This window comes from Cryptomeria japonica, chromosome 5, assembly GCF_030272615.1.
Source record: "Cryptomeria japonica chromosome 5, Sugi_1.0, whole genome shotgun sequence".
NCBI classification, from domain to species: domain Eukaryota; kingdom Viridiplantae; phylum Streptophyta; class Pinopsida; order Cupressales; family Cupressaceae; genus Cryptomeria; species Cryptomeria japonica.
This window is the reverse complement of record NC_081409.1, coordinates 541921546-541936097: the sequence shown is the minus strand read 5'-3', so window position 1 is coordinate 541936097 and position 14552 is coordinate 541921546. Positions and strand designations below refer to the sequence as shown.

General features: G+C 36.3%; 1 protein-coding gene and 1 long non-coding RNA gene across 2 annotated transcripts in view; both read right to left on the bottom strand.

Annotated features, from left to right (window-relative positions):
* LOC131034578 (uncharacterized) overlaps nt 1–11714 on the bottom strand; it is a 49412-nt gene extending 37698 nt beyond the window's left edge. The window contains exon 1 of the long non-coding RNA XR_009103812.1: nt 11166–11714. This is a non-coding gene — a long non-coding RNA (uncharacterized LOC131034578). The remainder of the gene's footprint in view (nt 1–11165) is intronic.
* Nucleotides 11715–13708: 1994 nt separating this feature from the next.
* On the bottom strand, nt 13709–14152 carry LOC131034589 (uncharacterized mitochondrial protein AtMg00860-like). The gene has a single exon (XM_057966124.1). The coding sequence runs from the start codon at nt 14150–14152 to the stop codon at nt 13709–13711; it is 444 nt and encodes a 147-aa protein (XP_057822107.1).
* Between the last annotated feature and the right edge of the window lie 400 nt (nt 14153–14552).

Below are 14552 nucleotides of genomic sequence, written 5' to 3'. Positions count from 1 at the left end.
GCTTGCTTCCCAAACCCTTTCCTCCCTGAAGACACCTGTAATGGTGAAAATTAGGCTTTCCACCATTGGATGTAGTAAAACCACTTTTTTCTGAAGGACCATTAAATTAGGGAAAGATAGGAATTAGACAGATCTAAACCTAATATATCTAGTTTCTAATCTAATTCCAAGGGGGTTTTAAGTGTGCCTCTTATTTCCCTTAAGTTGAAATGAATTGTTGAAGATGCTAAAATTATGGTAAATGTGCTGGAATTAATGTAAAAATGAAAGAACAATAAGCTATAGTCATCGGATCGAGCTATGAACCTAGATATGAGAATTGTAAGAGGATTTAGATCTGTTCCCAGAAGGAGCTCTTGATTTGTCATGACAGGTGTGGTGGTCTCTCTGGTCCTCCACACTTTTCGCACTCTAATGGGGGATCGATCCATCTCTATAAATAAAGCTTATTCTGAAGATCGCAGCTTCGTATTTGTTCCTGTGCATACTAGAGAAGGGGAATATGTTGGGAATAGGGATTTTCCTAAGTCAAACCTTGGCTTAGGAATTGACCTTGAATGAAATACTACAAATACTTAAAATAAATAATAGAAAGATATACCTCAGACCTGCAATAATTGATAATGATTCTTTGCTTATTGAATGTAATCACACATGTTGTATGAAATGGCATGAACATGACAAAACCCCAATCACATAAATATGCTTGCATTTGAATGATGTAATTTTCTCCATAATGATTGAATGAAGTAAATGTAACCTTGAAGATCTCTAAAAATTCTTGATGATGAATACTTCAATGCTTGAATGCTTTAGGTCAAATGCCTGGAGTCTAATATTCGCTTATATGAAAATGAGTTGAGAAGGATGCCTTATATAGGGACTTCATAATTAAAATCACCTTTAGGCCAACCTAGAATTAATATATTTTCACATGAAGCTAATTTGAATAGGATAAGACCGCTTAATCATCCTCCTGGAATTCAAGGAAAAAAGTGTGGGACTAGAGCAACTAGCACTTTAGTCCTGACTACTTTTGTCCAAATTTCTAGGGATGCGAGCTATCATGATTCTAATGCTAAATCCAACTCAATGGCTCAACCTAATATGTGTAGATATGCAAAATATGCTTCGAGAGTTGAAATTAGGGCAGGATCAAGGAAAAATTAGGATACAATGATAAAGGGCACACCTAGAATTAAGGGCCCAAATAAGAGTGTGGTGATGTAATAAAGTGGAATAAGACCCATAATATTGAATTAAATATTAATTAATTATAATAAAGGTTCTATAATGCATAGAGGAAAGGAAATACTAAAATAGGTTCTAGGAGTGTGTGAAATTGAAAACACTAATAAAGGGTGTACAATTTATGATGCTACATTTAGCCCCCACTTTAGCGGAGTATGAGCTTGTGATCATACTCTCGTTAAAGTAGAAAGATGAGAGAGAGGAGCAAATAGGAGCATAATCACAAGGAGATAAGACTTCACTAATCTCGAGGAACCGATCCCCTAATCTTAAGATATTAACCCACACAATCACATGCAAGGACATATAACATAAGGGGTTAATACTAAAAACAAGACCTCAAGTCAACTAGCCGAAGAGGCCTCGATAATCAAAAACCACTAATATCATTCTTAACTCATGTCAATAACACAGGTGATTACATAAAAGAGCAAGAGCACACATCATCCATGAAATACAAATAGAAAAGTTATGAGCTCATGAGAAGAAAGAGAGGAAGCATGGATACACATTCTAGATGTGTTTTTCTAGGAACCATGAGAGGAGAATGAGAGAATACATGAATACACATTCTAGATGTGTTTTTCTAGGTGATCCATGTTGGGGAGGAGAGTAGGAATAGTCTAGCTATGTTTTTATAGTTCCAATCATCCTCATGTGTGTGTGCAAGTGATATCTTGTTTTAAGTATATTGAACCATGTATAAGAGTTTGTTTCCTCCATTTTTGAGCGTGTATTAACCTGTTTAAGACATATAATGCAAATGCAAATTCCAAGGGGTGAATGTCTAGTTTCAAGAACATCTCGTATAAGAGGGTTTTTGCTTTGGTTTCAAGAATATTTAACCCCATTTAAGACATATATGTCTGGTTTCGAGGAAATCCCATGTAAGAGTTTGTTTTCTTTGGTTTCAATGATGTGCATCCCATCTAAGATATATATCAAATCCATGTCTATTTTCGAGCATGAAGCATCTTGTATAAGAGTTTGTTTTCTTTGGTTCCGAGTTTGAACAACCCGTTTAAGACATGCAAAAATGTGCTACAATATGGTAAAAAGAGGGCGATATGTATGCCCTCCCCCCCCCCTTAAGATGTCAACATATCCCTATGTTGATGTCTTGAGGAAACTAGAAGCAAGGATACCCATCTTCAACTCTAAGGAGATATCATTTAGGAAACAATGTCATAAATCCAAGCTAAAGAGGACATACTTTTACAAGCAAGGATAAGATAGTTGAAAAAGAGATATCTTGCAACAAGTGTAAAGAGGATCCTTGGAGGAGAAGAGATCTTTGCTCCAAAGACATCTACCTTCAAGAGGAGTTTCTTGAAAAAATATAATATCTTCTACCAAAAGAAGGGAAGGAGATCAAGAATGCATACCTTCCCCCTATTGCTAGGTGAAAGAGATTCTTGATGAAGGATGACACACTTTTGACCCAATGTGAGGGGTAAGTTTATAATAGATATACATTGTGAAGTGAAGAAGAGGTTGCAATCAAGGATACACACCTCTTGCATAAGTGAGAATCCTTGAACAAACAACAACTTCACATAAGGAATGACATCAAATCATAATCAAACACCATTCAACAAAAATAAAGTGGATCCTTAGAAAGGATAAGGGAGATATCATTTCCCCCCCCAAGTGTAGGGACAATGAGAAGAATTGCGCAACCTCTAAGGAGAGATTAGATGTAAGAAAATGCACAATGTACTTGCATGAACAAATATCCAATGCAAGAAAATATATTTATATATGTTAGATGCAACTCTAAATGAGAGGTAATCTTGAAAGAGAAAATTAAAGAATTAGAAGAAGGATCACAAACTCCACTAAGGAGAGATTAATCATAAGAGATATATCATTCTATGCAAGAAAGGATATCAATACATGAAAATGCAACCCCTAAAGGGAATAGTGACACATGAGAGAAGAAAGACATAAGATAGAATAATATTCTTACCCCCTATGCATATAGACAATAATAAATAAACTATTATGTTGCTCACTATGTATGATTACACTTGAAATTGTACCACCATGAATGACATTGAGCCCCCAATAGGTAAGATAACAATGTCACATAGTGAGGAGCAACAAAATAGGAATTTGAATGTTATTTGAAATGATCATAAAAAATATGCCATCCATCAGCACCTATTACTTTTATGTTATTTTTATGGTCTTCGGAGCTGCAAACTGGAAATCTAGATTTTGAAACAGTTTGGAAGGGAACCTAAAAATTTGCATCTGAACTAGGAGGACTAGGGTGTTGGGTGCCTTGGTCCTGAGGACTTGAGCATTGAGCGCCTTGGTCCCGAGGACTTGAGCATTGAGTGCCTTGCTCCTGAGGACCTGAGCGCTGAGTGCCTTGGTTCTAAGGAAGACCAAGGCATTGGATGCCCTAGTCCCTAGGTACCAGGCTGAAGTTTATAACAAAGAAGTGAATTCAAGTTTGCATAAAGAGGATTGGACAAAAAATTAGCTTTTTAGGATGCCATATGGTAATGAGAAGATGTAAATCCACTAGACAATGGAGGGGGGGATGTTTACAAAGGAGGAGGTTGTAAACCTAGCTTTTCATTAGAAAAGTTTGACTTCTTATGACTTTGTTGCACACATCCTAAAACTTGTCCATTGTATCCGTGTGTAGGATTAGGAGAGGTTTTGTTATTAGGTGGTGGATTGAAGTTTAAAGAAGCCCAATCAATATCTAGACATGTGTTAGGATAAAAGTTTCAAGTATCAAATTCAGTCATCTTAGATTTTCTACAAAAATAAGGTGTGAAATCTAAATGACCCCCAATCATCCTCCAAGAGTTCTTCTCTAAGAACTTCTTTAGTAGGAGATGTCGTATTTTCTTGAATTGGAGAGAAGATTGTAAGAGCTAACAATTTATATTATGCTTCAACTTGTATATTAGTATCAACTTTCAAAGCAAACATTTCATTATTATATATGTAAGGAACTATATGATAATCAGGTTGACAAGTCACCCCATCCTTAACAATAATTTTAGGTTCTTCAACAACATGAATAGCATTGATTGGATCTTGGTTAGGTTCTTCATCTTTAGGAGAGAGAGAATTGAAAACATGATGGGAAATAGTATTATCCTCTTGTTCCAAAGTATCTTCATGACAAATGTTAGGAAAGGGGCAATCATGTCTTATTGATGTTTCATCTCTAGGGGGAAGTTTATTGAAATGAATAGAAGGTGAAGTGTTATCAAAGAAATTCTCACTCATATCAACTTCTTTTACCATAATATCATCCTCTTTCACCAAGGTACTCTCATTGGGGAAGAACATATTAAGAGCATAATCCACACCATCCTCCAATGGTTCATCCCAAATAGGGAGATCATTGAGAAAAGTGTTAAAATTATTTTCTTGCATCAATATGTCCTCTTTAGGGAGAGAAAATTTGGGAGAGGATTCATTGAAAGGCTCATAAAGGGGATTTCCATATATCTTAAATCCTTTCCACTTAAGATCCTCCTCTTGTAAAAAGAAATTTGACATTTGAATTTGAAATTTATGATTAAGCAATACAGAATTTTGTGAAAATGATTGATTAACCAATTAATTAAGAAATTGGATTTGTGAATTTGAAAGATAAATGCATCTAGATCACGGCATAGCATATCATAAAGATTAGATTCAAAAAATTATGCAACCCACAAGATAATTTTAGAATTATAAATTAGGATTTTTGTAAATTCAACCACAAAGCTTATGTCATTCAAATTTAGAATGAGATCTAAGAGGGAAAATTTGAATTTTAAATTAAATAAATAATCAAAACTGAAATAATAAATCCAAATTAGACAACCCACAAGCTCAATTTTAGAATTAAAAATTAGGGTTTTTGTGAATTTAACGTCTAAATTTTTTAAATTTGATAAAAATTTAAACTTGTACATGTAAATTTTAATTTGAAATGCACAAACACTCAAATTTGAGAACATAAATCAAAAAATGAAAGTGTAAGATGTCAGGTTCACCAAAATGTAATGGTGAAAATTAGGGTTTCCACCATTGGATGTATAGTAAAACCACTAATTTTGCTTCAGGACCATTACATTAGGGAAAGATAGGAATTAGATAGATCTAAACCTAATAGATCTATATTCTGATCTAATTCCAAGGGGGTTTTAAGTGTTCCTCTTCTTTCCCTTAATTTGAAATGAATTGTTGAATGCTGAATTTAGGGTAAATGTTCTGGAATTGATGTAAAAATGCATTCAAATAGTAAGTTGCAGTCACCAGATCGAGCTACGAACCTGGATCTAAGGATTGTAAGAGGATTTGGATATGCTCCTAGAAGAAGCTCCCGATTTTTTAGGACTAGTGTGGTGGTCACTCTGGTCCTCCACACTTTTTGCACTTCAATGGGTGATCGATTCGTCTTTGTAATTAAAGCTTATCCCAAAGATTGCAACTTTGTATATGTTCCTGCACACACTAGAGAAGGGAAATAGGTTGGGAATAGGGGTTTTCCTAATTCAAATCCAAGCTTATGAATTAACCTTGAATGAAATATTGTAAATACTTGAAATAAACAATGAAAAGATATACCTTAGATTTGCAATGACTAATAATGATGCTTTGCTTCTTTAATGTAATCATATATGTTGTATGAAATGGCATGAACATGACAAAACTCTAAGCACACACACACATGCTTGCATATGAATGATGTAATTTTCTCCACAATGATTGAATGAAGGAAATGCAACCTTGAAGATCTCTAAAATTGCTTGATGATGAACACTTCAATGCTTGAATGCTTTAGGTCAAATGCTTGGAGTCTTATATTTGCTTAGATGAAAATGAGTTGAGAAGGATGCCTTATATAGGGAAGTCATAATTAAAATCACCTTTAGGCTGACCTAGAATTAATATTTTTTTGCACAAAGATAAATTTGAATAGGATAAGACCACCCAATCATCCTCTCGAAATTTGGGGAAAAAAGTGCGAGACCAGAGCGACCAGTGCTTTGGTCCTGACCATTTTTTTTTCTAAATTTTAAGGGATGCGAGCTATCATGATTCTAATGCTAAATCCAGATTGGTGGCTCAACCCAATATGTGTAGATATGCAAAATATGCTTTGAGAGTTGAAATTAGGGCACGATCAAGGAAAAATCAGGATAAAATGATAAAGGGCACACCTCCAATTAAGGTTCCAAATAAGAGTGTGGTGATGTAGTAAAGTGGAATAAAACCCATAATATTGAATTAAATATTAATTAATTACAATAAAGGTCCTATAATGCACAGAGGAAAGGGAAATACTAAAATAGGTGCTAGGAGAGTGTGAAATTGGACACACTAATAAAGGGTGTATAATTTACGATGCTACAACACCAAATGTTGACTTGGTCCCATTTTTATAGCCTTCGCCTAACCCTAAGGAGGAAGTTCAACTCAAATCACCTAAGTTAAAAATGCTTAAGAAAAATTATGGTTCAACTTCTTTTCGTGTTAAAGATCCTATTTTTATTAATTTAGATGATGATATGGATGATGATAATAATGTTTTTTTATGCTAACAATGTTGATCCTAATGATTCTAATGATATGTATGAGCTTGTTTAGATTAGTCAGGAGTTACCTTCATGTTTTTCAAAAGAATTAACCCTAGCTCATTGTGATAAACAAAGTGATTCATCATTAGATCATGGTACTTGTTTACAACTTGCAATAGCTCCATCTATCATTCTTGATGTGGCCCCTATTACATCTTGTCCATCATCCCTAAATGATGTTAAGCAAGATTGGGAGGTAGATGATTTTCTTGACTAGCTTCATTCTTGTCGTAGATTCTCTTTTCTATGTTTTCTTGTTCGTAATGTGCTTCTCTCATGATGTGTTGCTTGATATATTTTTGTGTTACGTTAGGTTATCTTTGAATGACCCTTTTACTCTGTTGGTGCAAGGTAATAAAGAGGTTGAATCCATTGTGGCATTCCTCTATTTGTATCTTAATTCTTCTATATGTCGTCACTATGTTATGTCATATATGTGCTATTGTTTATAAATGTGCTCTTGTGTTGTTTACTTGGGGACGATGCAAAGAATTGAGATTTATTTTTTGTCTCCTCCATGATGACTCAAAAAGAAATTTGTTTGTTGTCTCTTGTACTCTTCTTCCATTATGTTCGTAGTTTCACTACCTTTGGGGGATGAAGTCAATTCAATACAATTATTCTTGATATACATTATTTATCACAAGTGCTTTACTAACCCCAGAGTTAATGGATCTCTTATTTAATTTTTCCTATATGTTTTGTGACTATTATCCTTTTATTTTTCCTTTTTTCGGGGCATCTCATTGTGGTAACATGCTTCTCTTTTAGATGCATGCTACCTTAAATCTATTGCTCTCGATAAGGCGTACACAATTGCTTTAATATGGGGGCATACACTCCGCTCAATGTTACACTTTATGCACACACTCATGACATGTTTTCAATATTCAAGTTACTTTTCAAATTGAGCCTTTTGTTTTGTAATTTGGTATTTTCTTTTTCAGGACTCATGGTAAGCAAATCATACTAGGCTAGCATTTTCACAACCCTCCCTTTCTCCTATTTTATTACACTTCAATAAATTTAAATTATATATATAATTTTGTTTGAAAAATTAATATGACTTGTTATAAAAATAAAATACGACTTGTTATTGTTACAACCCTTCCTTTCTCCTGTAATAAGAACAAAGCCCAAGGAATCCCCTCAAGACTGAAACATTCCTATGTGGGGGCCAATCAACTATCACTTGAATCTTTTCCTGGTGCACCTTGACTCCATTAGCCCCTATCACATGCCCCGGATATATAATTTTGTCATTCCAAACTCACATTTGGATGCCTTAGCAAACAATGATTGTGCTTCCATGATACCCAAGATCTCATCAAGATGTTGAAGGTGATCCTCCCATGTTTTTCTGTATATCAAAATATCATATAAGAACACCAACACATGACTAGAAAGTAGCAGGTGTATTAGGAAGACCAAAAGGCATCACTAAAAACTCATAGTGTCCATAGTGACATCTGAATGCAGTCTTGTGAATATCTTCCTCACAAACCTGTATCTAATGGTATGTTGATCACAGATCAATCTTCGAGAAGTAAAATGGCCCATGCAACTCATCAATGTAGGGAATGGGATACCTGCTTTTTATGGTTCTTATGTTCAAGGCATGATAATCAATACACATCCATATTATACCATTCTTATTCTTCACTAAGACCACTAAAGAATCAAATGGGCTAGAACTCGATCTAATATGTCCCATTGCAAGTAATTCTTGAATTTTCTTTTTGATCTCTTCCTTGAAGTGCCTCGTATGATGATATGGTGTGGTATGATATGCTCAAATCCTCGGTAAGGAGGTCTACCTAGTGGAATGTCTCCAAAAACCCCACTGTGCTTGTCAATGACTACCTGAATATCTACATGTTGTGGTTGACCTTCCCCTAAAGCCAAATTTGTAGTCACCAAACATTGGGCTGCCCATGCTAAATTATCATGCCTAAGAATGGTCTCCATTCGGTGGGTTGAAACAACTCTCGATCCTCCATTTGTCAAGGCCTTCAACTCAACCTTCCTCCCATTCTCCACAAATTCTAATTGCTTCCTGTGGTGGTCTAGCATGTACCTTCCAAGAGTGTAATAACTACATGCCTAGAATCACATCAAGCCCCTCTAACTTAACCACATAGAAGTAATTGGTCAATATATAATCACCCATCCATATACTAAGCTGGGGAATTCTCCCCATGCAGCTCAAGGTATCACCACCCACAACTTTCACCCCAAAACCTAGAATCTCCTTAGCCTACAACCCACTCTTCACAATCGTACATGCATCAATAAAGTTGTGTGTGGCACCCGTATCTAGTAAATAAATAGCTCTTTGCCCCTTAAGCACTCCCTTTAAACGAAAGGGATAACATATGGGAACTCCTGATAATGAAGCAATAGTCACATTAATCCTATCAACTACCTTATCTTCACTTATTTCTGGTGTGGACTACTCTTGATTCTCATGGATTTCATCCTTATTATTGTCCTCTAACCTGCTATCATCATTTTGCTCCTCCTCCACATCTTAAGAAACCTCTATATAATGAATTTTGCCCTTCCCAAGGCATCTATGCTCAAGAGTCCAAGGTTCTTTTTCGCAGGTGAAGCATAATTTCTTCCTCCTCAACTCATTTCTAGACTCAAAGTCCAACCTAGGTAGCGTGTTTTTAACCTGATTAGAATATTTCAGATTGGTTTTAAAATTTTGAATCTCCTTTTGGGTGGTTGATAGGAAGTGGATGTGGTATCAAGGTCTAATGCCATTTTAATTGCATCTTGGAGTGAGCCAAGCTTGAGTACTTTCACAAGACCCTTGATCTTATCATTCAACCCTTCAATAAATAGCCTACTCTTCCCGTTTTCAGTCACATCTAGGACCATAACAACAATTATTTGAAATTCATTAAAGTAATCATCCAAGGATCCAACTTGCCTTAATTAAGCCAACTCTTTGTAATACACTTCCACATCTTTCCTGTCAAAACATGCAAACCCAAGGTGCCACCAATCATAAGCTAACCATTCTAAATGCATGGTTGTAAACTTGATTTCATCAACTTCCTTCATTGGTTTGAGAGTCAAGAAGGTATCCAGTTTGTGAATCCATGCCCTTGCACTTGATCTTCCACCTCCATCAAATGTGGGAAGAGTTAGTTTATTAGTAGCTTGCATAAGGTCCTTATTTTGTTGCTATAGTCTCCATTCTTGTCTTGTTCTACCACTTTCCCTTTGATGTCCCATGTATTGTATGAAGGTGAAATCTGCTCTGACACGTGGTAGAAGAGTACTCCACTCATCATACATGGCCATCACATTATCCAAAAATGCTATGTCCCTATCAGCATGGTTCACAACCTCTTCTTCATCACCGGTTAGAAATGTTGGCAACAATGACCTATGCCTAGAATGTGTAGGGGCCCTTCCTCCACAAGGAGATCCAATCATATTTCCACCATCAATTTGGTTGTGTGGGGGTCTCTGAGGTGCAACATTTAATTGTTGGATGGCAATAGTAAGTTGTTGTAATACATTGGCTACCCACTCTTTCCCCACTTGAATTCCTCTCATAATGTCTCTTGCTTCCCTATCTTTAGTATTCGATGAAGGACTATCTTCTCTCCTGTCCCCCATACTTTCTACAAGTTTGGAAGATGAAGCATGTTTGACCCCTAAGATCTCAGATATTGTTTTTCCTTCAGGTATTTGAGGGGGTTTCCAAATTATTTTCTTTGCTTCCCTCTGATAATTTATCCTTTCATGGTCACTTGGTTGCATGAAATGAATCCAAAGGATTCCAGGATCTGGGGTCTGATACCACTATAAGAACCCTTATCCAATTCTGCTATAATTTTTTGTTTGTTTTCCTACTGATGTTGGTTTTGAAGTATGGTGGAAGTGCTTTACCAATTAATTAACTGAGTTTTGTTTTCTGAGTTCGAGTTTCTATTTTTTGTATATTGTTTGTTTCCAATGTAAAAAATGTGAATAAATGCATCAAACGATAACAAGGTACACTAGGACTGAAAAGGTTATACCATACTAACGATTTTAACCAAAATGACAAGAAGTACTCCCATATATATAACTTCACAAAATTTAAGTTTTATACAGATCACAGGATATCACATAATTCTAGAGTTATTTCCAGTCACATAGTTTACCAAACTCTACACAACATCATTATTTATATTTCTATACATGTGCAAATCTAAGAGGGTTACTTTGCTAGAAGATTAACATTACAACACTTCCTAAACTGATAATTGATTACAATCATAATGATTACAACTATATGAATATGAAACATACCAAAAATGCCTGCACTACACGCTAATAACCTGGAGATGATCGACTCGAAGGGGTCTGCAACTTGTACATTGATACTGGGGTTTTTCTAGAAATTACAGTGGCGCCACTAAAATCCGCCCACTCTCCCAGTAGACGTTGCAAAAGATAAACTTACTCTCTTCGGGCTCTTCGTGTGCATTAAATTTTAGGAGTGTGGATTGAATGAAGGGGTCATGACAACCACAATAATGTCATCTACAACCAAGATTCGAACACCCAACTGTGACTATAATTGCGCCTTGAATTAGGGTCAGCTACGTCCATAAGTGACACCTAACTACAGTGCCAAACCCGTAGACTGGGGCTACATCCCATCCAAAGTCCTCTTAGGGTTTCCATCCTTAGAGGAGCGCTCAAATTCTTCTTCATGAAAAAAAAAAACAGAAATCGATATCCTCCCCCAAAAAATATTCCTTCCAAATATAAGATCGAATAATCTTGGCACATAACCCCTGCTCAAAATTTTTATAAAGGAAATATATTTTACTCAATCACCAAACATAGGCATAAGAAAAAATCAAAATAATCCCCACTTTATCGAATTTCCCTCCTTCACATAAAGTCATAAACTTTATTTTATAAAGTTACTTTATAAATTTGGACTTAATAAATAAAGTAACTTATAAAGTAAAGTTGCCCATAGATAATTAAATAATCTTCATGAAGTCCCCTTAAGTCAAAAACATATTACCTAATGACAAATAACCCATGGGAATGTGGAAATAGGTTAATCTTACCCCTTGAGTGATCACAAAAAGGAATGGGACATTATAGTCCTCCCTTCTCGGAATCGCTTGCCCTTAAGCAATTGCAATGTTGGATGTTGTAAAATGTCCTCACCTTCCCAAGTGGTATCCTCTAAAGGTAAGTCTTTCCACCATATCAAATATTCCCTAATCACACGGCTTATTAAGTTCCTTTCTCTCACCTCCAAAACCTCAGTCGAAACCAATATTAGTTTCCCTTCCTCATCCAAGGGTGGTAAGCCAGGAGTAGGAACAACATGCTACCCAATTGCCTTCTTGAGATATGATACAAGAAAAACAATGTGAATTTTTCTATCTGATGGTAGCTCAATCTCATAGTCACCTCTCCAACCCTCCTCAAAATCATGTAGGGTCCATAAAACCTTGGTTTGAGTTTTTTTGCATCACTCCTCTTCAATGAGCTCTCTCTATATGATTGAAGACGTAAGAAAACCATGTCATTAACCTTAAAAGTTCTCTTTGTCTTTTGACGGTCAACATATAATTTTTGTTGATTCTGTGCATGTTGGATATTATCCTTAAGAACCCTGAGAATATCCTGATGATGTTGTAACTGATCTCTAGCTCGGGGTACCCTACTATCATCGAAATCCAGACCTATGAAAGACAAAGGATCATAACCGTATAAAGCCCGAAAGGGTGACATACCAATGGACATATGGTATGTGGTATTGTAGCAATGCTCTCCAAGATAGTATTTTAATCCATGCCTTCTGCTGGCCCACAACATAACTGCGTAGATAACCCTTCACCCACTTATTTGCAATCTCATTCTGACCATCCATTTGTGGGTGGTAGTTGGTACTAGGTGTTAGCTCCATTCCTACTAGTTTGAACAGCTCCTGCCAAAAAAATGATAAGAAAATTATTGTCCTGATCACTGATAATGGTCTTGGGTAGACCATGCAACTTGAATACCTTTGTAAAAAATAATTCTGCTACTTGTGAGGCTATCCAATCAGCTGCGATGGCAAAGAAGTGAGAAAATTTAGTCAACTGATCAACCACTACAAATATGTTGTCCTTACCCTGGACTCTCGGAAGACCTGTGATGAAATCAATAGATACACTGTCCCATTTTTGCTCAGGAATAGGTAAGGGTTGCAATAATCCAACAAGGAACACATGCTCTGACTTGTTTCGCTGACAAGTCCAACACTCCCAGACATGCTTAAGGACAACATCCTTATGTCCCTTCCAAGATAATCTCTCTTTGATCTGCCTGTAGGTCTTAAAGTAACCTAGATGTCCTGCTAATGGCATATCATGAACAACTCTCATGATCTTCTCTTTAAGTCTAGATTTAGGTACCAAATAAATCATGTTCTTGTAATAAATCACATCATCAATCACCTTGTACCTATCATCTTGGACCTTCCCTCTATGAGCTCACAAGCAAAGGCATTCTTGGAATACTCAACTAAGAGTTGAGTCTTCCATTTAGCTGAAATCTTAGACATGGAACATAGTGTAGGAGTAGGAGGTCTACTGGAAAGAGCATTAACCACAATGTTTCTTTTTCCCTTGACATGATGTCAAAGTCATATTCTTGTATTTTGATGACCCACTTTTGTTGTTGCTCATTCAACTCCTTCTACTCCATAAAATACCTCAAACTATTGTGATCCGTTCTAACCACAAACTTCCCACCTACCAAATACTGCCTAAACTTGGCCAACACATGAATGATAGCAAACATCTCCTTATCATAAGTGGAGTATAGTTTCTCATTATCCCTCAACTTTCTATTCTCATAGGCAATGGGATGTCTTTCAGCATGAGTACTGCACCAATTCCCTCACCTAAAGTATCACATTCTAACACAAATGGCAAAGAGAAATCAGGAAGAGCTAGCACAAGACAAGTACACATAACCTCCTTAAGCCTATCAAATGTTCCCTGTGCATCATCTGACCAACCAAATGCACCCTTTCGTGTGAGGTCTGTAAGGGGAGCTGCAAGCTGAGAGAATCTCTTGATGAATCTCCTGTAATAAGAATAAAGCCCAAGGAATCCCCTCAAGTCTGAAACATTCCTAGGTGGGGGCCAATCGACTATCACTTGAATCTTTTCCTGGTGCACCTTGACTCCATTAGCCCCTATCACATGCCCCAGATATAGAATTTTCATCATTCCAAACTCACATTTGGATGCCTTAGCAAATAATAGTTGTACCTCCATGATACCCAAGATCTCATCAAGATGTCAAAGGTGCTCCTCCCATGTTCTGCTATATATCAAAATGGCATCGAAGAACACTAACACAAATTTTCACAACTTCTTATTGAAGATATGGTTCATAAATGATTGAAAAGTAGCAGGTGCATTAGTAAGACCAAAATACATCACTACAAACTCATAGTGTCCATAGTGACCTCTCAATGAAGTCTTGTGAATATCTCCCTCATGAACCCGTATCTGATGGTATCCTGGTCAAAGATCAAACTTCGAGAAGTAAACTGCCCCATGCAACTCATTAAGCAACTCATCAATGCGAGGAATGAGATACCTATTTTTAATGGTTATTTTGTTCAAGGCACGATAATCAATAGACATCCATAATGTACCATCCTTCTTCTTC